Source organism: Lutjanus erythropterus, chromosome 12 (assembly GCF_056507025.1).
Source record: "Lutjanus erythropterus isolate fLutEry1 chromosome 12, fLutEry1.hap2, whole genome shotgun sequence".
Lineage (NCBI taxonomy): Eukaryota > Metazoa > Chordata > Actinopteri > Lutjaniformes > Lutjanidae > Lutjanus > Lutjanus erythropterus.
This window is the reverse complement of record NC_139328.1, coordinates 17,625,591-17,652,367: the sequence shown is the minus strand read 5'-3', so window position 1 is coordinate 17,652,367 and position 26,777 is coordinate 17,625,591. Positions and strand designations below refer to the sequence as shown.

The 26,777-nt window shown below is 38.0% G+C and overlaps 1 protein-coding gene across 2 annotated transcripts in view; it reads right to left on the bottom strand.

The window, feature by feature from the left end:
• The window catches only part of piezo2b (piezo-type mechanosensitive ion channel component 2b), a 120,606-nt gene extending 95,897 nt beyond the window's left edge, over positions 1-24,709 (bottom strand). For both annotated transcript variants that reach the window (XM_084731678.1, XM_084731679.1), the window contains exons 1-3: positions 24,144-24,709; positions 10,966-11,061; positions 1,433-1,558 (exon numbers count right to left, since the gene is read on the bottom strand). In XM_084731678.1, coding sequence (XP_084587804.1) covers positions 1,433-1,558; positions 10,966-11,061; positions 24,144-24,207 — 286 coding nt within the window. In that variant the 5' untranslated portion in view covers positions 24,208-24,709. The remainder of the gene's footprint in view (positions 1-1,432; positions 1,559-10,965; positions 11,062-24,143) is intronic.
• Between the last annotated feature and the right edge of the window lie 2,068 nt (positions 24,710-26,777).

Here is a 26,777-nt window from a genome sequence, read left to right as displayed (position 1 = left end):
GAGTAAATTGTTTTAGAAAAGGAGTCTTTGAGAAAGCCACAAAGCACTAACATTGGCAGGGTTTCCTGGGGTTTGATTCCTGTTCAGACCACCTGAAACTGTCTGTACTGTCGTTTATGGAACTTTGTGGTATCTTTGTGGTATTTTTCCTTCATTTTTGTCACATTGAGGAAAAATAATTCATAAATATACCTACACAAAATCACAGTCACAAAATGTCCATACATTATATCTGTAAAACAAAACATTATTCTCAATTAAGGTTGATCTTCAAACTGTCAGGTAAATAAGACAATGCTTACCATTTAGTGCAGCTTTAACTTTTATGCATGCAATGATTTTATCTCAACTGTCATTTTGCATAACCTCTTGGTCTCAGGCATCAACCTCCATCATTAATCATCTCTTTACAACCGAGCTATCAAAGTCCTGGACAGGAAACTAGGGATGCACCAATCGACCGGCCAGAGACCGGAATCGGCTGGTTTTCAGCATGACCGGCCCTGACTGGTAACTGGCCGGTCAGCATCACATATCCAATTCTGTGCCCATCATTGTCACACACATGTTCTCCACAATGGTCACGTCATGCACATAGCAGACAAATTGACCATAATATCACACCCACCACAGCGCTGATCACAGCTACACACACTCAGACACATGCTTGCATAAGTTGGTGTCAGCAAGAGATTCCAACAGAGAAGGAAGAGAAACAGCCCCAATTTTTTTTATCACAGTTACCATGTTGAGTATCCGTCTATTGTTGTGTGAGTGCTATAAATATGAGAAATCTAACAGTGAACTGTAAATCAAGACCTACAATGTCAGTATCTGTGACGGGACTTCCTTGATCCCTATGTGTCAAGCATAAATCAAGCTTTAGGCTCTTACAACTCTTAGTTAAGGTTTGGGACAGAGGGTGGTCTTGTTTAAACATTACATAACTAATGGGACAGGACTTGTTTACTTTTTAATTTTTTTAAACAGAATAACCACAATCTTTCCCTAACCTTAACCAAAGTGATTTAGTAGCCTGAAGACAATCACACATGGGACTCAGGATGTAAAGCCCTCCAGTGTCAAGTCTAAGGCCACTATCCATCCAACCCCCCTTTGTATATATCTAATACTAGCAGACTACTAGATACCACAAAAAATGTTGGCAACATATTTTTTTAGAAGACAAGGTTGCCACTATCATAATTTAACAAATTGAGTGCAAAATTTAGAAAATTCCATGTAAAGGGTTGATTGTGTCAAGCATCTTCTTGTATGCCTTGCAAAAGGTTTGCAGAGAGCAACAAACTGAAATTAGTCCACTCCACGCCTTCTTCATGGATTCTTGACCTGTGAGTCACTTTGATTTTAATAAACACAACAAACCTCACTGCCTTTAGAGCCTTTACCATAAAGGCTGCAGTGTACTCACAGTTAAAGTCCGAGGTGATGGAGTTTCCCGCCAGGAGGCTGTTGACGGTAATCTGATAGATGATGTGAAGCAGCAGGAAGGACATACTGGTGAAGCAGAGGGACTGCAGCAGACGCCCTGTGTGGCCTGGAGGAGGAGAACAGTTACAGTGAGTTCACCACCACCACCACTCAGTTTAAGGATTTCCACATGTTAATACTGCCGCTCATGCACTGAAACCCAGAAAAAAATCTCTTTGCTGGTTAATTTGTCTAAAAACAGAGAACTTGGTCGAACACAAGGGTGAAATTTTTGTTTCTTTTAAGTGTGCAACATTAAAAAAGTGCCAGAGGGTGGCTCGGCTGGTGGAGCGTGCCCCCCTTGTGCCGAGGCTGTTAGTCCTGCAGCAGCCATAGGCTTGACTCCCGCTTGCAGCCCCTTGCTGTGTATCATTGTCCCTCTCTCTCTCTCCCCCTTTCCTGTCCTCACCTCAGCTGTCCCATTGATTAAAGGCATAAAAACCTAAACACATTTTGAAAAAAATATTCAAACTATTAAAACTATTTATGAATTATTATTGTACTCTTAGACTAGGTTGCTAAAATTAATTAGATTCACTCTAATCAGAGTTTAGCCAAACAAGGATTAAAATGAGCAAATCTGCATTTAAAATATAAGTTTAATTTGGGTTACCAAGCATCTCTTCGCAAGCTAGCTAGTTTTTTTTAAATACATTACATTGTTTGCTAGCTAGCTAAAACTCTACGAAGCATGAGATTGTTTGCTAGCTAGGTAAAAAAGTTAAAACATTACATTGTTTGCTACAGGGCTAAAAAGTTAAGATAAGAATACATTGTTGGCTAGCTAGCCAGAAAGTTTACAAAACTTTACATTGTTCGATAGCTAGCTAAAAAGTTAACAAATATTACATTGCTTGCTGTTGCTCATGATGGAGAGACGCTCTAATTCTTCTTTTGTGAAAAACGTGACAGCAATAACAAACATAACAGAAGACAACACAGTAAGAAAAAAAAATGTCTGAAGAAAAGACTTTGAGGAACATGGTTATTTTCCATCCACAAAAGGCAGCTATTCCTCAAGTGTTAGTTTAAAGTTAATACTGGACCACAAGTCATAATAAAATTTTATCTCATTTTAGTGTAAAACAAAATTGAGGTTTACAGAAGGGTTTAAACTTAATGTTTCTTAACTTTCAGCTAGTTTAAAAGTTTGGCACAACATAAGTTTAAGTTAATCAAATGAATCACTGTTGGTGCAACCCAGCTTTAGAGCAGAGCAAGGAGAACATTAATTCATATTCATGCGATGTACTGTGAAGTCTGGTGCTGTTTGGAATGAATTTGTTAAAAGAAAAAGGTGAAGGTGACTGGGAGAGCACCCAAATGGAGATTTTCTGTGGATCAGAATACATATCCTGGTTAAGAACTGGCAACACTGCCATAGAGCAAAGCTTATTTCTGTTCAGAAGTCAAATAAACATTCTGGTGTACCACAAGACCTCTAATTCTCTCTGAGTCTCTGATTCATCCTGGATAGAGCAAAACCAGCCTTTATACCCGATTTGATCCTTTGGTTTCTGGCTTTGGTGGCTGTTCTTGTTTGTAAGAAACAACTTGGCTGTCCAAAACCGTAAGATCACCATGCGCTGTAGGTTTTGACTGACCCAGTGTCCTTCGCTAATGTAGGTAAAGAATACAGCTGTCAGTGGATATTACTAATCCTGGGAGGGAAGGATGAGAGCAGTCTGTGGAGCTGCCACAGCTGCTCCACACATGGCTATTTTATAGTGCACCTACAGGTATTTGGGATAATTTCAGCAGTTGTTATGGTGATAATTCTCTACAGTAGGATTTCTCGGACCCCCTCTTATTGCAAAAATGAAAGTGTTCACCCTCAGGGAAGAACTAGCTTGATGGGGCTCTTCTTGTTTGAGGAAGAGATGACCGTAACACCCTGGAAGATTAAACGGTACCACATATCTGCACGTTTTGGTCGACTGGTTCTGCACAGAGCAACATCTCCATCTTATTATATTTACTGCATCCTAGTGGGGGAACACATAACAGTTTTATGATAGTGTATGGCACAATATCCTGGCTAAGGTGAAGCACTACTGCTGGGCCTGAGGCAATCGAGGGCTAACCTTATCAAATGTGTGCAACAACAGACCACAGCAGGCAAATTAAATGTTGAAGTGAAAACAATTTGTGCTAATTTCCCATTGCAATTCCCTGGGCTTTCACAAAGAGGGAAAAGAATGCTTGTAAATATGAGGTATGAGGACTGTTAGCGAGCTCCTACGTCCAAATTGGTCCTAAGGCCCTGGACAACAACTGCTTTGGCTCCGTTCCCCCTTTTTCCTATTTGTAATAGAGCATTTTTGTTGTGTGACGGCCATCTGTCCTGAGTGCCTGACGCTCATCTTGAATTAGTATTTTCCTTTTCTTTGTTATTCAGTCTGAAAACGCCATCCCAAGAGTAATTTTTAAAGGGATCCAAAACAGAGGGCATTGTTCAGTTTTAGCAGCTGCTGCTGTTTTTTGTTTTTATCAGTTTTAATCGATAAGAGATTTGTGTCCATTCGACAACATTAAGGCCAGATTTAACCACATGACCTTATCAAATCTTAGACCCTGTTTATTCCTGGTATTAACATGTGTCCTGAGTAATCCGATCACAAGTGAACAGCTCAAAATACAGGCCTCAATGCACCCGAGATACGTTGATGATGTTTTGATATAAAGAATGAAAATAAGGTTGAATGTTGGCTGTGCCAGAATAAACTGGTATGTAACCATTCCACTGGAACTATGCATAACCACATTCAACACAGACACGGACATTAACCCACAAGCAGAGCAGACTTCTGCTGCTAGCACTGCTAATGTTAGCCATTTTGTAGGTTAATGCGCAATGTTCATATTGCACAGCAAAAAAGTGGCACACATTTCATCAGCATTTAAAATACAATTTGGCAATTGTGGACTGTGATTAACGGCTTCAAATGGCTCTTAATACACACAGTATTTTTCAGACAGTGTCAATTAATAAATTGTGCTCAATTTAACTGCTTTCTGAGTGTTTTCTTACTGTTAAACTAATTGACTAGTCTAAATTAAAATGTGTGTTTAATCAACAGGGAAATTAGTCACCAGGAAAATCCATACCTGATATTGGAATTTAGTGTGGCGATAAACTAAAAAAACATGAGTGAATGGTCAAATCTTCATACTGAACAGCCAAATTAACAGTAATGCCCATTAAACCCACAAAACAGACCTCGAGCACAGAAGTGAGATCTGTTCTGTTCAAGTGGTCAGTCAAGATAGATCTGAAGGCACATTGTAATGCCTGGTCAGGTGTGAACTCGCGCAGGGTTTGAATTACACAGTGGCTTTCGGGGCAGCCCTGTTTTACTGGTGCGCACACCAGTTAACAGGTCACATGCACGCGCATACATATAAAGCCGCAGCAGCGCAGTCAACGGCAGGGTTGCTGCGAAAAACATACTATTACTATGATAGGCAGTTAATACTGTCAGTAACATTTCATAGAGGCAATATAACAACAACATAAGAATCAAAGACGACATTCATGTGTTTCCACTCAATCCATTACTTCCTTGTCCAGTTTAAAGGTAACGATGCATCACCGGGTTCAGGCCCAGGTTCGCAGCTGCAGGTGGCGGCCGTGGTGTCTCGCGCTGAGGCCTCTCCCTCTGCGGAGCTCTCAACTGCCAGCAGGACTCGCTTCGCGGCGCCGGGCTAGCTGTAGTCGGTGCACTGTTGTCATCATTCGTTGTCGTCTTGGTTTGTTTGGTGAATCCAAATTGTCCGAGGCTTGGTTGTTTCCGTTTTGACATTCTGACTTATCCATAAACCGCCAGAAAAATTAAAGCGCTATTTGTTTTACGATTTACCGCGCCAAGTCGACTCAGTGATGAGAAGGTCAGGTGACTACGTAAACCCAGTAATTTTGTGTAGCGCCGCCACGTATGGACTGCCACAGCAGGAATGGACAAAGAATTGTGTCAATTTGTGAGGACAGATTTGTGAAAATGGAATATAATGAGCAAATAAACACACATCATTGACATACATAATATTTTTTATTTTGTTTAAGGAACCTAAATGTACGAAAAATAAAATATAATTTGTAACACAAATAAGGACAATTTTTTGAGCCCCCCCTAAACGTCTCAGATGATGCTTTCAGGGGAGCTGCCCTTTTCAGGTGAGCTGAGCTCCCCTTAGCTCCCCCATAATTCGAACCATGAACCCATGTATATAAAGCTGTCCATATGTAACTGAATCACCTGAGACACATGTCAGGGTAATGTTTTGAACATTTGGATTGTTTTGAGTCATCCCCACCACACAATAGAAAGGAGAAAATTGCCTCAGGTCTTCAAAAAAGTATGATAAAGATGGATTATTTAAAAAAAAAAAAAAGCCAGACTAGTAGAGTTGTTGAAGCCAGACATCGTCTGTTAGAAGTCTACTAGCTAAAACGTAAATCCGATAAATCATCCAAAACATCAAATATTTATACAAATTCATACAACAGTTCTAAAAGACTCCCCAAAGGGAAATTGTCATGTCAGTGCCCATTCAACAAGGCATATAGCACCCACTGTAAAGGCTCTTAAAATGTCTGCTGCCCATATGAGAGCAACAGTTTAGATTTTGTTCACCTCCACTGAGAATTGAATGCCTTCAAGGGGATCTGGAGCCAAATACAGCAATTATGACATTAGAGAGTAAATCACAAACAACAACAACAAGTTGCATAAGATATTGTTTGTCTCCAGTAAGAACTGGAGTCTTGTACACTGGCATATCCTTGGGCACACCACACTGCTGTGGCTTTTTAAAGCAAATTACACCTAATGAATTATTCATGCACAACATTTGGTTTAAATTAACTTTACTGATTTAACTGCCACATGTCATTTAAGATTCAACAGACAAAATGAAACAGACCATCAAAACAAAGCACTGAATTTAGCTCAATCCCTCTCCTAATTCCCTCTAAAACAATTCAAAAATGTCTCTTTCTGCACAATCAGACTGTATTTTTTTAAGTTAGTACTTTCAGTGTGTATCCTGCATGTCTACAGTAGGTTTTCATATGTTAATTAAGTGAACAAATTAAATGTAATATCTCACAACCAGGAGGAAGGAGATAACTGTCAACTTCAGGTTGTGATTATCTGCTCAGGATTATGTGTGAGTGTGAGTGTGAGTGTGAGAGTGTGGGTGTGTGTGTGTGATCAACGGGGCTGGAGCTACTGTCCGCAGCTAATTTCACAGACTACTGGACTCACCAACCAAACATTTTTGTGCACATTTATGACTGTATGCTCGAGGACCTCCTGTGGGAGCAGTGATTCACAATTTTTGGAAAAACCCTGACAAACCTGTTTTATAGACTGCTGACTCCTCACTCCTCTTAACCGGCCAGGCTAAAACATGGCTTATCTAGTCTGTTGCAGGTCACAATCTGGCCTTTGTAGTGGCTCAAAAACTGAGCCTATAGAATCATCTTAAACTGGAGCCTTTGCAGATTAATGCCATACCTGATATGTTATTATCAACTAAAGTTAGACACGATACGAGAGGAATAAATCCCCGTTTTGTTAGTTTCACCACCATCTCCACTGTGGGTCTGCACGGTTCACGTTTTGTAGTGTTCAAGGTCCACTAGTAAACAAATTAGAGTTGAAAATTTCACTACAAAATCAACTTGCTTAATTTTGAACCAGCTGTCATGAAATTTAGTTTGTTGTAAACATGAGAAATTGCGCTTGATAGTGGTTACTTATTGGAATTTAGTTCAGTTACTGAAGGTGATCAAATCAGCTCTTTGCCAAAACTTTAACCTTCTGAATACTTTCTACTGGGACACGCAGGCGTTTTCAGTTTTTGAGAGTTTCTCCAGAAATGTTCATTTCTATGTCTATTATATTATGTAAAGCCACCTTGATACTTGTTCTGTTCTAAATCTAAATAAATAAAATGTTATCAATAAATAGCAAAATGTTGTAAATAAATAATGTTTAAATTGAGAAGTTCAGACTTACTGTCCTGTTTATTGTTTTCTAATTAAGTTACAGATACAATAACATCACACTAGTCTATGCGTCTTAAAGAAAACTGAAACTATGCCACACAACAATATATTACAAAAACGTACAGTTTACAACACAGAAAGCATAAAGCTTGTTGCATCTGGCAGTTGCGGTGGCAGTGAGGTAGATGTTTCATCATCTGTTGCCTGGCAGAGATCTGCACTCTACTTAATGACCTCTTCTACTTCATTCATATCATCACGATTACTTTAAACCTACTTTTGATCCTAAATGTATACAATCTGAAGTTAAATGGACAACTTATTATTTGCAGCACAAATTATTTTTGGCAGTGGCATCACAGTCATCCTCAACCACGACCAGCTGCTGTTCAAAATTTAATCACATGCTGCCCAAACACAAATACATTTTCCTTGAATAATCAGATGGATATTTACCTAAAATAATGTGCAATTATTATAGATTCCAGTCATTTCATAATCAGCCCAAACATAATCCTGTTAGGACGACCCTGCTCACTGAAACGTCCTCATACTGTGGCCCTTTCATCCTGCGGTTCCCTTCACTGATGACAGACAGGTGAGGCAGACAGATGGGATATGTTGACTGTGGCAGGTGTTACACTGGAAGAATATCTCAGACTATCTGTGCCTGTGGCAATTTACATGTGTGATATTCACTTCTTTTGTGTTTTTGCTTCTTTTCCTTTCATTCTATTGTCTGGTGAAAGGTTACATGAAAATAAGCTGGGGAAAATGTGTCACATCAACTCCAGTTGACGAGCAGGGCTTCCTGGAAAATAAGCGTTTCAATGCTTCAATGAAATGTTTATTTAACTATGCTTTTCAAGAACGACAATGGACAAGGTTAGCATTTAGAGCATTTTGAGGTTGTTCTGTTGTGAGCTGGCTCATTTACCAGAACCTGCTTCAAATTTTCTGACATTTGAAAGCTTGTTTATTTCAAAAATATAAAACAGTACTACTGGCAAACAAAAAACAAAATATACCGAAAAGCTGTGAATCATTTTTAATTACACTACAGTTGTTTCCAGGAAACAGCTCTTTGAGAAAAACCCAACTTGCTGCTCAGGAAGCACCATGCCTGAATGATGATCTGCAAAATGTTGATGTTAAATGTGTTAATTTATGCGTTTGTAATTCTTAATGCAAACTTCAGTGAATTATGATTAGGACTGTGTACTGGCAAAAATCTGGCATATTCCAATATATTGCAATACTGTAAGCAAGGAGACATATCGCTATTTTTAATCTAATTTTTGAAAAACTGTCAGCAGTTTGGGGTTTAAACAAAACACAATGTGACACAGTGCCACCAATCTTTGCATGCATCACAATATTACAATACAATGTTCAATAATCAATACAATATTACATAATACTGGTATTTGTATCAGTATTTTCATACACCCCTAATTAATATGTACCAAAAGAATAAAAAATAGCATCTGTTATATGTTTCTGTATATATTGTTAATGTTAGTAAAAGAACCAGTGAAAGTTTTTGACTGTATATATATTAATAAAAAATATTAATATATAAATATATAGTATTATAATATTAATATTATAAAATATATTTTTACTCCCTAACATCAGTATTAGCCCCAAACATCTATCATTATTTAGTTACATTAATAAGTCAGTTAATTTAAATAATTTCAAAGAAAGTTGAGTTATCGGCCTCTTATTTTTTTATTTTTCTACAAGTGATTTAAATAATTCTCAATATTTGTTTTTATTAAATGGCACCTGGCTTCCTGTCGTTTTGCAAACGTGGCCCCCAGGCAAAGTAAGTTGAGTATCTCTGGGCGAGGGTGATGTTGGACTAACGTACTGTAAATGTTGTAATATTAAGGGACGGTCAAGAGAAACTGTGTGAACATTAAGCCTTCATTTGAAGTCATTTGTAAAAAAAAAAAAAACAAAAAGTGGTGCCAGTGGTGCATATTGTGCTGTTGAGCCAACCATAATCACTGCAGGGGAAATTCTTTCAGCACGACAGCCCTACTGAGGAGAGAATGAATGAGGTAACTGGAACAACATTCCTTTGCAATCTAAATATACACCAAATTAACTGTTATGTGCCTATAAAAAAACATCATTGGTTGAATCACTTGAATTTCAATTTGCCATTTCTTGTTGGTGTTAGATAATCTCCATTCAGACATTTTGGCTACAGGCCCACCTCATGTTTAGCCTAATCAAACAGTAAAGTGTCATATTTATAAAAAAAAAAAAGAAAAAAAAAAAAGACCATGTCGATTCTGACTTAACTGCCCTGTGTTGACTTATGTTTGAAGTCAACAGCGATCAGACACGTGAGCTTTACTAGAAGACTTCTCTCTTTAACTATTGATGAGAGTGTAAGTGGTCCACTCTCTCTGCTCCCTCCTTTCCCTCCTTTACTTCCTGATTGTTTTTTCAGCTGGAGACGAGCACAGACAGCTCTCGCGCTGGATGTTGTTCCCTCCACCAATATGGCTTTATGTATTATTAAACACTGCATGTGGTCTCTGACAGAAACCCATATTATGTTGAGTATTTTTGCGGTGAGGGGAGTGCGTAAAGGTGCAGCTCAAGTTGGCGACCGCAATCCCACATTCAACGCCTGTAAGGAGAACAGTCACCCCCGTCACTTCTCATAAACCTCAGCCATGATTTATGTTTCTTTGGAGGACGAGTGGCTGCTGTGTAGCTGTCAAAAGGCATTGTGGGAGCTACTTTGACAGCTTTCATTTGCTGAACTCTTTTCAAAACCAAAACGCTCAAAGATTAAAAGATTAAATACTTCAACTTTCACATTGGCTGAATTAACTAATAATACTTGTCAAGTGCAGACAGATCATGGTATTAGGGAATGAAAACCATCTAAAGAGTCAGTGGAGGCTTCGGCGCAACTTTTACATCCCCCTCTGATAATTGAAGTGGTTTGTCTTTATCAAAAACAGCCTTCATCCCAATTGTTCTTTTTCTTTCACCGACTCTTTTGGATTTCTTTTCTCAACTGTAAAGCTTTTTTCGCACGGTTTTCTTCTCTCTTCTTCTTTTTAAGAATTTATCTGAACATTATTTTCTCAAATAAATCAAACCTCAGTATAAATGTTAATTTTCACCATGTGGCTCTCATGGATTGTGTCTTTCTTATCTCTGATCTTACTGGCCATGGATCATGTTATTATTATTATTGTTACAGATGGATTCATGCCCGCACAAACCAGTATTACCTTTCATGGCCTGAACTATGCGCCAAATCCGTCCTCATCTCAAGGAAATTCAAGTCCTCTGGAGAAGGGCTGGTTTACATTACAGAGAACAATATTGCAATTCAAACTGGAGGCTTTTGGGAAACCGTCAAGATTCTCCAGACGAAAGACAAATCCAGAACCGCTGAACGTGTGAAGTTTAAACAGAGATCTTACCCTGCATTGTTGTGCTTGTGGGCTCCGCGAAGAGTGGAATAAGCAGGAGGTAGATGAGGTAGACGAAGGACAGGGCATTGTACCTGAACAGGCAGGCTGCAGAGACATGAGACACAAATAAAGATTGAACAGCGTAATAAACAATAACAAAACTCCATTTAAACAGCACTTATTCAATAGAGTCTTTACCAAGTGGGAAGTGACAAATACTTCAGACTTCAAATGTAAGTACAAATACTTAGTTACTGTACTTGAGTAGAGTTTTTAGGTATCTGTACTTCACTTGACTATTTTCTGACTGGGAATTATTGTCTATTTTTATTTTGCATCATCATGTGCCACCTTCCCAACATCAAAACTGATTTCAAACTACATGGATGAGAAAATAACACTAAAAAAAGACGATTTCTTAGTGTATCTACCACTGTGTATCACACACAACAGATTTAAGAAGACAAAAACAGCCTAAAAGACATAATAAGACGAAAACAACATAAAAGATGTAACAAGACGAAAACAACCTAAAAGATATAACAGCGACAATGTAATAAGATGAAAATTATGTAAAAGACATAACAAGACAAATAAGTTGTAAAAAGACAAAACATCATACCAAACTGAAAACCACGTAAAAGACATAAGATTAAAATATTGTAAAAGACACAACAAGACAAAAACAGTAACAGACGTAACGGGCAGAGAAGGAGACTTGCCTGTGGAGAAAAGTTGAGTATAAATACTCTGTAGAGGGCGACTTTTTACTTTTATGCCCGTGTGCATTTGTGCATGTCAGAGCCTGTCTTTTTTCACTGTTACTTGATAAAAGAACTTGAATCAGTACTGTGCACTTTATCCACCTCTGGTCCTCTCTGCTTTGTGTGCATTACTTAACGTTTACCAGTAAATAAAGTGCAGAAGCTGGCAGTGGTAGCCAGCTGCCTGCTCAGGAGTCGTCACTGAGATAAACTAAACACAGATTCGAGAGAAACATGTGGTGAAACTCATTAAAATGTTCCTGGTGTAGAAAAGCTGCTGCTCATAGTAATAAAAAGCCAGAACATTCCTGTAACCAAACTTTACACTCACAAGCCTCATTATCTGTTCATGTGGCCTGCCTCACCAAAAGAGCGTGAGCCCAATTCAGTCATTCAGGGAATTGATGTTTTGTTTTTGAAGTACAGAAATCACCCAATAGTCTTTGGGTGTTCGAGAGATGAATAACTGCCTGAGCAGCCAGAGGTCAGCTCTGCCTCCGTCCGTGCTGCGCAGAGCCTCACAGAGCGCAGCTTTGTATCATATGTGAAGATTTCATTTTGCAAGAATCCCATGGTGTTTCATGGATTGTGAGCGTTATTGAACCTGGATCATTTTTCATGATAAAACTCAAAACAACACAAATTGTCTGTGGCGTCACACACCAGATGCCCCTAAAATGCATGATGTACCTCAGAGTTTTGAAAACAGGAAAATGGCTTTTTATTTGCCAAAACTTAAAATAAAACACAGCCACATAGAGCGAGAAGTGTGAGACATCACAGCCAGTGTCTGAAAAAGATTCAGTGTTTGGTTTTAGTCTTTTTAATCGAAGACTAAAATCAGATTTTATACCTTATGTTGATTAATTTGAACTTTTTGTAATATTTCAACCACAATATTTGAATTTTCTACATTCCCTTGATTTCTTAAAGGAGGCATTTGTCAGCTGCTGTTTCTAAACCCAAGAGATGGATAGTTGATTGTTGAGTCTCATTCCCAGCACATCAAACACAGATGTTTTAGGTTGGTAAAACATCTCTGATTTCAGCTTCTCAAATGGGAATATTTTCTAGTTGCTTTAGTCCTCTACAACAGTCAACTGTCTATGTGTTGTGGACAAAACAAGACATTTGAGGTTGTCACCTTTGGCTTTAGGAAACAGTGATCAACATTTTTCACCATTAACTAATCGAGAAAATAATTGACAATCACTTGATAATAATGAAAATAATAACATCAGATGTGAGGATTTGTAGATTTTGTAGTGTGAGGGACATTTTGTCACTGATTTTCTTTCTAACAGTTAATTGATTAATCAACAGACTGTTTAAGCTCCATATTACTCTACTTTAAATTCAGTCGACCTTGAGTTTAATGCACTGTTTCAGTATTTAAGATGTGTCACCACACATGACACTGAATTATGTAACTCCACACACTCACCCTTTCCCGAACACTCCCCCTATATACACACGAATACACACAAATACACACACACACACACACACACACACACACACACAAACATACATAAACACACCCTGTTGAGGCACATGAAGGAAGTCTTTACAGCTCATGATCAAAGTAAAAACACTTAAGTGCAAACATGACTTCCAAAAACCATTAATTGATGTATTGATCCTTAACGCACCTCATTTCCCAGAGTCAGACTGACCATCTGCCCTGATCGGGGCTTTTACCAGTTAAACGGCTCTCATCACCTGCTCACTGAACATCAATTAACGCAGCCAAAATGAACCACACTGTAAACTGCAAACACTCACCCATTTCACCACTGAAGCCTCTATACATAATAATAATAATAATAATAATTCATTATACTTATATAGCGCTTTTCAAAATACTCAAAGACACTTCACAAAAGACAAGAGAAAGGAAGAAACAACATACAAAAAAAACAAACAAACAAGGGATGAGGAGAAGAAACTGTCAATGGTTGAAAGCGGTGTTGAACAGATGAGTCTGAGTACTTTTTGCTGTAAAATCAGCTCAAATACTGCAGACACTGAGGTTTTTCTAGACCTGGGCAATAAAACTATAGTGATATGTATCAGCAGGGCACTTCATATCAGATAACTGTTCGTTGAACTGTTCAATAATTCACTGCATTTAGCTTAAATGCAAACCACCATGAAAGCACATAACAAATATGTCCCAATGATAATGGAGCGTGCTAAGGATGACATGCAAACAGCCATTCGTGTACAAGGTGTGTTGTTCAGTTACGCCACTGACCACATGTCACACAACAACAAACAAACAGTTTCAGGGGAAACTCAGTGAATGGAAGAGGAAAAAAATATTACATTAGTTACCAAAAAGACATTGCAATTACATAGAATAACTTAAATGTTCCTCATTTTCCCAGAGTCAGAAACTAATAAATGCATTTGAGCAGACCTTTATAATGTATTTGGTGAACTCTGAAGTCATGTAAAAGAGCAAAATTAGGCTATCTTGGCTCAAATGTTGAGGATCTATAATATAATCATGATGCCATTAATAGTGTTGCAATGATTACTCAATTAACTGGCAACTACTTTGCTGACCTATTATTTTATTTATTTATTTTTTTAAACAAAAGAAAAGTCTGATTTCAGTTTCTCAAATATGAATATTTTCTGACCTCTGTAGTCCCCTAAGTACATAATCTGAATATCTTTGGGTTGTTGACAAAACAAGACATTTGAGGACGTCACCTTGAGTTTTAGGGAACGGTGATCTGATTTTTCACCAATTTCTGACATTTTATTGACCGAATAACTAATCAGTTAATCAAGTAAATAATTGGCAGATTAATCAAAAATTAAAATAATTGTAGTTGCAGCCCTGTCCCATAGACATCCTGAATGTGAGCAAACTAAGGAGGTCGCCTTTTTCCAAGGTTTGACTGAGGGGAGGTCCACAGTCTCAGACTTCGACCCCTATCAATCTATAATTATATCAAATCAAATAAAACACTTTATCATAATACATTTTTCAGCTCAGTCCTAGACTTTCCTTGAGTGTGCACAAAATATATTCCCACCTTACATCTCTCTGAACATTTTTAGGTCAGGAGGTAGCGCACAGTAAACTTGCACAAAATGTGGACACAGTCTGACCTCCTGAATTTCTCTTTGCGGTTAAATCAACAGGCACACAGTTTACAACCCGGTCGGCGGCATGAGTGAGTTACCGTCTCAGTCATAGAGATCTACAGCTACTGGTCCTGAACTTCTGAAAAACTACACCTAACTGCTGAAAAATGGTGCTTTTATTTATCTTTGCAAACTCAATGGACCTATTCATTTACTTTTGACTTGGCTCTGACTTTTCCCTTGCTGGAGCCCTACAGTAAGTGAACCTCCTTGTTTCTTCTGTGCTCAGATCCAGACTAATGAAAACTAACAACGGTTAATAAATGTTATGGTACCTGTCATCTTTGAGAAAACCACCAACATCTGCAGATTATTTATGTGATTCAGAAAACACGAAGGCTTGATAATGCAGGTAACCAAAGCAATGATATAACAACAGTAAAAAAGTTTCTCATCATTGTTCATCGTTTTTTCTTTCCTTTTCAAACTTTTCAAACGTGCATTTGAGATGGTTTTTCAGCTTTAGCCTCTGAGGAAGGAATGACTCACAATCTCAAATTTTTGGTCTCACTTTCTGCACCATTCCTCTCCCCACCCACTTCATTTTATCTTTGTTAAATGTGCCATTAAATAAGCTCTAACTGTGCCTATTTTGCCCAAGTTGGCAGTCTGGAGCCTTCCATTATTCATCTGCTTGCAGTTACAAATCTAAAGAAGTCATTTTGCATCTATAGAGACACAGATCATCTCTCTGTATCTGCATGGCTCTGCTCCCGCTGTTAGCCTGCAGACACTGGACCGCAGTCTTCCTGACCATTTGCCTTCTGTGTATGACTCACCATCTGAGGATTTTTACACGGGGAATGAAAATAAACTGCCGTTGTTTTCAGACATCAGATTACTGTAAAAATCCCCATTCACATCTGAATCGGACTTTTGTCTCTCCCAGTAAAAAGCTATTATTGCAGCCACACAAAGCCTGAACACAAGAAGGGCAAGCCAGCCTTTAGATGTGAAGTGAAGGCCAACTGACTTCAGAATTTGAGTCCAAAAACAAAAATGTCAAGAAAGAAGAAGATGAGGTGGTGCGGTGCCTGGCCAGACCAAGCACGGCGTGATAACAGTGGAATTTATACCCCCCTGAAGAAAGTAATGAAGAGCATACCACAGTCTATACCACCGCTGTACAGAGGGTTACTGCTTTCATCAAATCAAATCATTTTCTCAAATAATTGTTTTGTCTATGAAAAATCAACAAAATGTTATTTTGTCCGGTTGACAGTTTAAATACAAACATTTGTTCAGATTTCTTTAAGTGGGGCTGTATGACGTACTTATCCATAGTCAATGTATTACTTACAGTAGATGCGATCAACATGCTTGGAAAGGCAGCAGGTACTGCTGATCAGCAGCAAATATACAATATTTAGAATATTTTCACAGCTTCACCTTGCCATCAGGAAGACCTTTCTGACCATAGACCTCTGTTTTATAGGCCAAATATTTCTCTCTCAGGACCAACCAAACTCCATTGGCAAAATCAGTCATTTTAAATAGCAGAACACAGGAGGTGCTGGCGTGCCGCTGCCTCGATCTGTCGGTTTGTTTGTATCTTTGTTTGACTTCAGTGTTTTGAGGTCACCAAAGACACATAATGACACAAACGAACTAACAGATTGAAGCAGTGGTAGATGAGCAACTCCTGTTTTCCATGAGGAAAATTACTGTTTTTTTTTTTGTTTTGTTTTGGGTTTTTTTTTTGTCTGGTGAGTCTGGTGAGCAACAGACAGCAATATTCCCATAGAAAAAGGCTGTCTCACAGCAAGGTAAAGTGGTAAAATATTCTAAACATACCGTACATTTAAAATCATAATGATTTTTTAGGTGGCTAAAATACATTTTATTGCTGACCCTGTCCACAGCACTATATTGCTTACCTTTAACGATGAATGAATTTTCACACATTTTACAGCTTCACATGGTCTTTGATTTGTGAAATGACTGTACCAAAGTAACTTAAATTAAATTTCTACCACATTTTAACTGCTAACTTTTCTGTTTCTGCTTGCTTTACACACCTGAATGTGATTTTGACTGAACAGTTCTGTTCCTATGTTTTTAAATATTTGAATAGGCAATGCATGTCTGATTACAGTTAGTTAAAAACATTATTTTTACACGACTACATCTCCTCTGGACTCTGGCTCTCAGGCAGCAGTTAAGCATCTGCATGTCACCCTCCACCTCTGTTTGTGTTCAGTGTTGTGCTGCTTTCCTCTGCTTCAAACTGCCCGACTCACACCACAACTTTAATATCGGATCACACATTTTGGTGCAAGTGCGCGCTCATAATCATGTTCACACTCCAAACTCTGCCAGTAAACACACAAACAGCAGCGGTGTGTTTGATCAGAGAAACTGAAATTGTGTGTAAATGTGTGTGTGTGTGGTTGGGGGACTGTGTACACACAGGCCCAGCAGCAGTTCTGTGCTTTTCAATAGAGGTGCTGTCAGATGGCCGACAGGAAACACAGACTATGTAACGTCAGCAGACAGGTCTTTCACTAGGACGTGAGAAAAGCAGTGAGGTGCAACATATATTACACCACTGAACATATACTGTCAGGGTAATGAACGTGTCTGGAATCAGATAACGTGCTGTGCTGCAGTGTGTTTCTCCTCTGTTCATAGCAAGAAGTGGCCATAACTAAAACCCCTTTTCATTCTATTTTGCCCCAAAAAATCATTGTGCGATTAGAGTTCATTGTACAGGCCAGTGGACATCTTCCCTCTATTTTTTGCCCTTAATCTTAATTGTACTTTTTTTTCTATCATTTAATTGTTTCCTCTGTGTACAATTGTTTTCCCTGCACTAGGTTGTTTACTTCTCTATTTAAAAAGTTTATTCTAATATTTTTCAAGCATTTTATGTCTTGATAAGCCTGTATCTAAGACTGGTACATTTTTTTGTTACTGTTTCTTGTGATGTTTTTATGGGGATGTTTTATTGATACAACCATTTTTTTTAATCAAATGTATCATCCTTTTCTAATATATAGTAATTGGTCTACATTTACACTGAGATATTTTTGGAAAAAATATACAACGTATGTGATTAAACTGCTTTCTTATGATGTTTTTAATGAACCAGGTGGCTCTCTGCTCCTCCCACAACATGTTAATGTAATTGAGGACACTCCTACCTGTGAGGAGACACACGTGTCTAATCCTGTATTTTCTGCTGCTAGAAGAATGTATTTATTTATTTATTTATTGCAAAATGCTTTGTATATTTAATGAATAAGAATTAAATTTTTAAACACACAATATGTAAATTCTGCTGCTCTCTATCACATTAAAACAATATTAAAAAATGTAGTTTGATGATGTTGTGACATAGCATGGGATCATGGGAGTTACATTTAGTCACATGCAGCAATTCCCTTCCTCACTCTCTGACATAATCAACGTATCCCAAGTTTTCCAAGACATTAAATAGCAATTAACACCAAATAGGAGATGCACAGTTACCTTGAATAAATTATGGATTTTTCTGCGCTTGAACATTTTTGGAAACGTTTGGATAAATAACTTACCAAATATATGACATAGGTCTAGGGGGACATATATGAGAGGGGTTCCTGGTCATGAAAGGGGTCCTGGCTGAAGAGAAATTGAGAACCTCTGCTCTGTTTAATGTCTGGTGAGCTTTTTGTCCTTCAATAACAATATAATAACATAATAATAACAAACCCTGAAGAAGATTGTCATGTCAAAACATTGGTAAATTATAAAAATATTATTTTTGCATCATGGCAATATTTTCTCCCACATCCTGCCCCAAAATTATATGACAGGAAAAGTCAGTTAATAAAGACAAAAAAGAAATAAAACCTAAAATAATCTTCCAACCACAAGTGTGACAAATGTTAAAGAAAAATAAACAATCTGCTTTACTCTGTGAGCTGATGGCTTGATGGTTACTGATTTACATCAAATCCCACTCAGTTTTAATCAAGATGAGATCTTTGACTCAAACAGAAACAAAGAAGGAAAAGTCAGCTGATGATCCATAAATACCTTCTCTCTTCTTGCACACCTTTCCCTCTTTTCCACTTTACATTTCCTCCATCCTGTCAGTTACTGTGTGCAGCTGCAGTGAATGACAAGTGCTCATTTGCACTTTGAAAAAACATAAAATATTAAAGGTATGTTTACGATAAAAGGGGAAGGCAATGCTTCTCTCCCTCACAACCGCATTATTAATTCATACTGTTAAAACGACTTTCCACGAATTAATGGAGACAATGCATGGCCTCACAATTGCTTTTGGAAATAAAGGGGGCGTCGGGCTGTCAAGTGATGCATTATGGTGGTACTGAGTGGGTCTTATCTATAGAAAGCATGCTGTTAGCTTTAAAACTACCTCAGTAACCTCATAAGTCTCGCGCAGACAAAACAGTGGAACCACAGTGGCAGTTAGACAGTAATCATCTTCACTTGTGGCCTACCACAGAATTAAAACACACAAGTAAACTGCATTTAATAGTCTGCATTCAAAGTGTGATCATACCTCAACTCCCAAAACTCTAAATCAGGCTTTTAATGAGTGAAACTAGTAATATCTTAAAGCTGTGTAGAATCTGACAATATAATACGTATCATGATACAAGATTATTCAAATCAACATGGGTGTACGAATGACTTGGGTATCGTGATTAGAGATGCACCAATCCACCTTTTTTCAGTTAAGATCTGATTCTGATATCTGAATTTAGATATCTGCTGATACTATACTGCTGTTTTTCTCTTTATTATCATTATTATTAGTAGTAGTGGTTAGATTACATGAGGCTGAAACTGATCTTCAATTTAGTGGTGAAAAGTTCAGGTGCACATTCAGTCAGTCTTTTTCCTCTGAAAAGCTTATGTAGTTTGTGTAATGTAACTTGTGTAATGGCATCATTCAACCATTGTAAGACACTGTAGTATTTTGGCTTGTGACATTAGGTAAGTTCAAGATGAGCGAGGCCTGCACAGGAATCGATTACCAGTGCTCGCCCCACAGTCCATGTTGCTTTCATTTGTGTCTGACTTGATCCCAATTTACTCTGACATCATGCACACGTGCGCAATAATAACCTCACGAGATCAAGGCAGCTGCAGTTTTTATTGCCAGGTGCCACAGTTGCTCTCTGCAACCGCAACTGTGACTGTAAGGCCTGGCTGTCTCCTGATTGATGAGCTGATTGACTCCAGTTGGCTCATTAGTTTTGACAGCAAACACCACGTGTTGTGTAAAATCTAATTTTCAGTGCAATTGTGATATTTAATGCTGGATCTATTGGTCTTATATTGTGCAATTAAGTTTTTATCTTTTAACAAACATAATTTTGTTGCTGCTTTATAAGGGAGTTAAAAGAGGGTCATGTGACAGTGCGGGGGGTCTTGATCAGCGATCAAAAACACATTTTATTTCTTCAGCTATGAACGTGGTCTGCAGATTACAGGTAGCCTACAGATGATCTAAGAGGATGTATATGTTTCTGACACTTCCTGTACATTCTGTGAAGGCTGCTGGAAGCTGTCCAACTTGACTGCAGCTTTTTGCCATCGCCTCCTGCTGCTGCCGCCTGGTCTCATCTACTATCCAGGCGAGGCGCAATTAATCTCGAACAAGCCTATTTATATGAACATGGTGGTTTATGGTCGGTAAATTTCGTTTTTGCGCTGCTTTACTGCTACACCATGAGTGAGGTGGCCTGTATTTCTTCACTCCAGCTGTATGTCCATCTTTGAATGTGTTTCCCTCGTAATATATACTAATTCAAAAAAGATGTGAAAGGCACTAGTAAACTGCACACAGTAGTAAAGCACTTGGCATTGTGGGACAAGTTCAGGGCCCGGATCAGTCCGACACCTGATGAATAACTACAGATATCGGATCTGATCGGTCCCATCTCTTATCATGATATTATGTTTTGTGATACTGTATAAATTCTCAAAAATACTCTATCGTGATATGATACAAGCAAAGTTTCATGGCAGCGGTTCGTTTTGTGTTGGGTTTAAGCCCACGACCACAAGACTGTATGTCTGCAAAGTTGGACAGATAATATCTCGTAAAGAGCGCAGTTTGTCAGTATTTCGATGTAGAATGAAAATAAGGTTGTATGTAGGCTATAACCACTCAACCACAGCAATAAGTAACCATACTCAGCACAGACATGTGGATGTTAACCTGCAAAGAGAGCTGCTGCTGCTGCTGCTGCTGCTGCTGCTGCTGTTGCTGCTAACACTGCAGGCATTAGACTCCCCATGTGGCTCATGACATCAGCTCTGGGTAAACAATGTTGTTTACCTGTAAATCTGCTCAATCTGAAATTTTGTGAGTTGTTGTCATGTTCTGTAGAATAATATGTAATGTTCATAATGCCACATATTGCATATCATATCATACAGCTACATAAAATAAAAAATGATTTGGTTATTAAAGAATGTTAATAATGTCTTCAAGTGGCTCTTAATATTTCCAATATTTTCTCAAAAAATGTTTAACATTATCAATTGTGCATTATTACTTTTCAACAAGTCAACTAGTCTAAATTAAAATATCCATTTAATCGACAGAGAAATTAGTTGCTCGATATGTATCATCAAATTCCTGCCAGCACACAGCCCTGTGATTCACTATATTGCAATATGTTCTGATACTGTAAACAAGGCAATATAATGTGATAATTTGAAGAAAACCATATCGGTACATCTGTATTGATACGTGTATCTATAAGTATAAAAAATATTTACTAACACACCTGTAATGTCTGATGAGATGAGGATGAGACATTTCCAGTCTGTTTAAAGCTGCTAAAAGTCCTACGTAAAAAAAAAAAAAAACTGCCAGGATTGACTGAGTCATCTTCTAAATCTGCATAGCAAAAGAGTGAATCAAACAAAACATTCACTAACACAGAATCAAAACTTCATCTGTGCAGAGCACTTTTCTTAACAAAGTTATAAATCCTGTAAACAAACCAAAAAAGCTCCACTGCTGACTAAAAGTCGGAGGAATGTGCAGCAACACAGACATGCAGCTCTAACAGTCAAGGCAATATAAATGATAATTAACTGTATTAACTGAATGTCCCGTCAGCAGCTTAACAGTCAATAACAACATGACAGAAACCACAAATATTAATGTCTAATGCTTTAGTCATATACTTAATACAGTTGAGCTGCAATTTGATTCATTCTTTGAACCACACAGGCGACTTAACAGTGAGGAATAGCTTTCATTAACACAGTAAATTGATTTATGAGTTGATTATACAGCTGCAATGATTAGTCAATTAATTGATTAGTTGTCAACTATCAAATTAATCAGCAGCTATTTTGATAATTGAATAATCATCAATCATTAAGACAAAAAAGTCCAAACTGTCTGATTTCTTCTTAAATAGGAATATTTTCTGGTTTCTTTACTCCTATATGACAGCAAACTGAGCATCTTTGGGTTGTGGACAAAATAAGACATTTGAGGAGAAAAAAATATGACCAGATTAATCAGTAATAACTCAGTTGCAGTTCTATTTAATTATTTTAACATTTCAAACTTTGACAAGAGAGAAAGACACTTAATATTTACCTGTTCTTAACATTTCTAGACATACAAACTGAGACGGTGTGCAGAGTGCAGAGACTCCATGAGGTTGCTCTGGATGCACACTCTGAGTCTGCAGTGACTGGATGGATGCTCTGCTGTCGGCTTTGCTTCCTTTACTAAATCCAATAAAAGGTGACAGCCAGGTGAGGAACAGTGCCGCTACACCACTGTTCTGGTGGGTAATCTATATATAATTGCTGGTATATGATGACTCTGTGCAGTCTACTATTGCTTTCGTTTGGGCCCGATTTTAGAGCTGAACTGTGACCTCCAGCATCATGAGGTCAATCACACAAATCATCATAAAAATCGATTACATTTTTACACCACGAAGCATTTGAGTTCTGCTCTACATACTCAGATACTTTAAGTATGTGCTAGTGTACCTCAGATTTTGAAATAATAAAAATGAATTTCTTTTTACTTTATTGCCATTGTCATACAATAACAGGTAATTAACATTCTAAAACAAAACCACATTGAGATTGGGCTTCACTTCACATACATGTCCATGTACAATAAATGAAATAACACCCTTCAGGGGTAGAACACAACCAAATCTACCTATATGCACTTAGACGAATTACACATCACATATAAAGTCAAGTACCAAGCTACAATACAGACATGTTTGATTTTTTTCTAACCACTTAACAATTGTGGGAGGGTTAGGCTTCATCCAGTAATCACCAACTATTTTAATAATCGATTAATCATTACAGTAAAGTTCATGCAAAAATGGCAGAGGAAATGCTGTTTTGAGCATCTCAGATATGGAAATTTCCTGCTTTTCTCGGTTTTATGTCAAATTAAACTGAATATGATATATTGATATTGATGTGTTGGATTTTGGACTGACAAAATAAGACATTTAAGGACATCATCTTGGACTCTGTGAAACTGGGATGGACATGTTTCACTGATTTTCTGACATTTTAAAGGCCAAACATTAAATGATAATTAGTAATTGGTAATCTGTCATTCTGGTTCACTTTTAATCACAAACATGGTGAGATGATGAATACTTCTTATGTATATTATGCTTTTAGCTGCAGTATGTTCTTAAAGAAATGTTATTTCAAAGCACTGCATAATCAAATTTAATATTAATTTAAATAAATATCATAAAATTGTTATGCTGATGTTAAAATGCAGTAACATTCATACATTACCTGTTATTAAACTGAGATTTATGACAGTGGTGACAACATTGTATTTAATGTGGGAAAATGTGTAATTTAAGTGAAATAAGTCACTGATATTTGGTGTGTTTTACAATATTTAAGTATATTTTTCTGTTTGCTGTTTATATTTATATTTCTTGCGTTTTCTTTAAATCATTGAAAGGTTTTTCACCTAATGGCTATAAATGAAACAAATGGAAAAATACATTAAAGAAGAAAATGAGGAAAGCCGTTTGGTCACTGAGTAGAAACCAGTTAAAAACCTCTGGGGAGACGGATCAGTCTCTGCAAATATTCTGACATAACTTGTCAGCTACAGCCCTAACTGAGTCACAATGTTAAAAAAAATATATATATCAGATAACATCAACTGTTAGATAAACTATTAATTGATCAATCACCCATCAACACTTGGCACGCAGGTCAATTAACATGTGTAAAAAAAAAAAGTGGGGATTAAAGAAAAAAACTCACCAGCTGCGAGACATATTGGCAGCAGTAACCTGAAGATCAACCCGCACACCACCTCAGAGGCCATGGCAGCTCCGGGCAGCCCGTGTTGAATCCAGGTGAAAGAAGCGGAGGATTGTCTCTCTAAGGTTTCTCTTTCATCCCAAACTCCTCAAATCCCAGCTGACATCAAACTGCTGCGCTCCTCCAGACGGCCACATCAGCTCCTGCTGATGACACCTGGACTCCGCCGGTTATTCCACAGTGAAGGTTCACCACAGCGGGCATGACACCGGTCATAAATGTCACCATGATGGTTCAGATGCTCGGATGCGTTAAAGTCATGTTGACGCTGCGTACACTGAGCAGCGGACAGACTCAGGTGCGCAAACAGCTGCGCTGGCACAGCAGCGCGCAAAAAATGCCGGAGAGAAGGAGCCAACAAGTCCTCAAGTCCAATTAACCTCCTTTTTGCTACAAACCCACATTAACAAGAAAGGTTTAAAATATAATTTAAGTCTAATTTCACTTCTTTACTGTGAAGCTTGACCGGAGCTCTCAGAGCAACCGGATAATTCACCTTCCCGTTTTGTCCCCTTGGTGAAATTTGACTTTCTGACTTCTGGTGTGGATTGTACTCGCCAACAGGAGGCTACAGGACGAGCCTGTGATTGACAGCTGGCTCAGCCAATCAGAAGTCTCTGTCTGCTGGCCGGTCCAGCCCCCTTTGATAATTGGAAGCAAGAGGTGGGACGCAGAGAGGGATGCAAATACCACAAGTATGAAAAGATAACGTCTCTCAGATCCACAGCTTTTGTATGATTTCTCAAAGCATTTTAGCATAAAGTCTGAATCTTTGAGTTGATAGACATTAAATAAATTCAACCACTTCTAAGAATCTTTTATAAATGTCCTGAGACTTTCACTGATCATCATCTCTTCAGGTCGGCTGTCCAGCTGTTCATCAGAGGGAAACAGCGCCACCTATTGGTTTGAAAGCAGCCTGCACAAATTAAAACTTCGATCTAATCCCTGTTACCACAAACAGGCCTGTCAGATTTCTCCCTGCAGGAAGGAAAAATATTTTTACCAAAATGTTTTCATTCTTACAATGATTGAAAACACTGCAGCAAAAAAAAAAAAAAAAATCTTCTCTGGTTACGTTTAATTCAGTTGTATTCTGGGTAAACAGACAAACATGTATTATGACTCAAACCTCAACTCCAAAGTGAACAGATCTGTTTGTGAATTTTCTCCAGAAATGTTGGGGACATATAAGCAGATTTGTGTGATGTAAGGGAGACCAGGGGTGTTTATGGGTAGGGGCTGGGGGAGCAGTGGCCACCCCTGAAATCTGATTAGCTACCCCAATGACAGCATGACGACTATATACAGCAAATGAGTAAATAAATAATTAATAGAAAGTAGAAATAATAAAAGTAAAACTTTTTTTTCATGGTGGAATGCTGAGAACGAGTTTCACACCCTGAAGATTAATATACCATTTCTTTTTAAGGACTTAAAGAATAAAGTATGGAAGCTTTATATTATATTTGTATAGTGCCACTCTGTTGCTTTGTATGTGGTTGAACTTTATAATTATTAAATAAAAATTTCAACACAAGAAACTGTAATGTTAGATATGAGAAATGGTAAATTACTGCAATTCTGACATTTGTGTGTGTGCATGCGTATACATGAGTGTGTCTTCACACACTTCATGCCAGCCCAGTCATAAAAGTCTGTACACGCCCCCTCTTGAAGAAAACATGCAGCTAAGAAAAAGATTCCCGTTAAGGTGACCAGTGAGGTTAATGATATTTACATTTGAGGACAACGTTGTTAAAAATTTGATTTTAAAAAACTGTTAAACAGTCTATAAATTAATTGCATTAAAAGAGATAGTTCATCCCAAAATCTAAAAAAAACCAAAACATTTTTCCTCCTACTTGTAGTGCTATTTATCCATATAGATACAGTCAGACTGTCTGTGAACAGTGCTGTGCTGCTAGATAACGTTAGCCTGAAGGGCTAGAAAGTGTGCTGTTGTTAGACGATGATGTCAGCTGCTCAGCTGCTCTGCCTGATCTGTCTTCTCTCTTTTTGTGTTCTTGGAATCCATCGCTGACACCAGCTTCACACAGGAATGCGTCTGAGTGTGTGTGGCTGTGACCAGCAGTGCTGTAGCTGTGATGTTACAGTCTGTGTTGCTGTGAGCATAACCTGGCCATCGTGCAGAGTGTGTGTGTAAATTTGACTGGAACAGAATCGGATATGTGATTCTGACCAGTCACCGGTCACTGATCGTGCTGAAAACCGTATGTATATAAATGTATATATTTATATATTATATGTGTGTGTGTGTGTGTGAAAACTGACATATTATTTGATTCCTGTTCTGCTCACTCCTGTTTGTGAAAAAACGGTAGTGGGCTCTATTTTTGAGTAAAATAATTTCACGCAAAATTAAGATGGTGAGAACAAATGTAGACTGTGTATAAAGATGGACGATGTGTCTCTACAAAAATGAGGCCAAAATGTCCCAGATACAGGTGTTGTCATTTTGAGCCACAGTCTGTGCAGAAGTGATCAGGGTTGGAGGACTTGCCGACACAGCCAGCATACTGGTCAGAAAAATTAACACTCGAATGAACATCA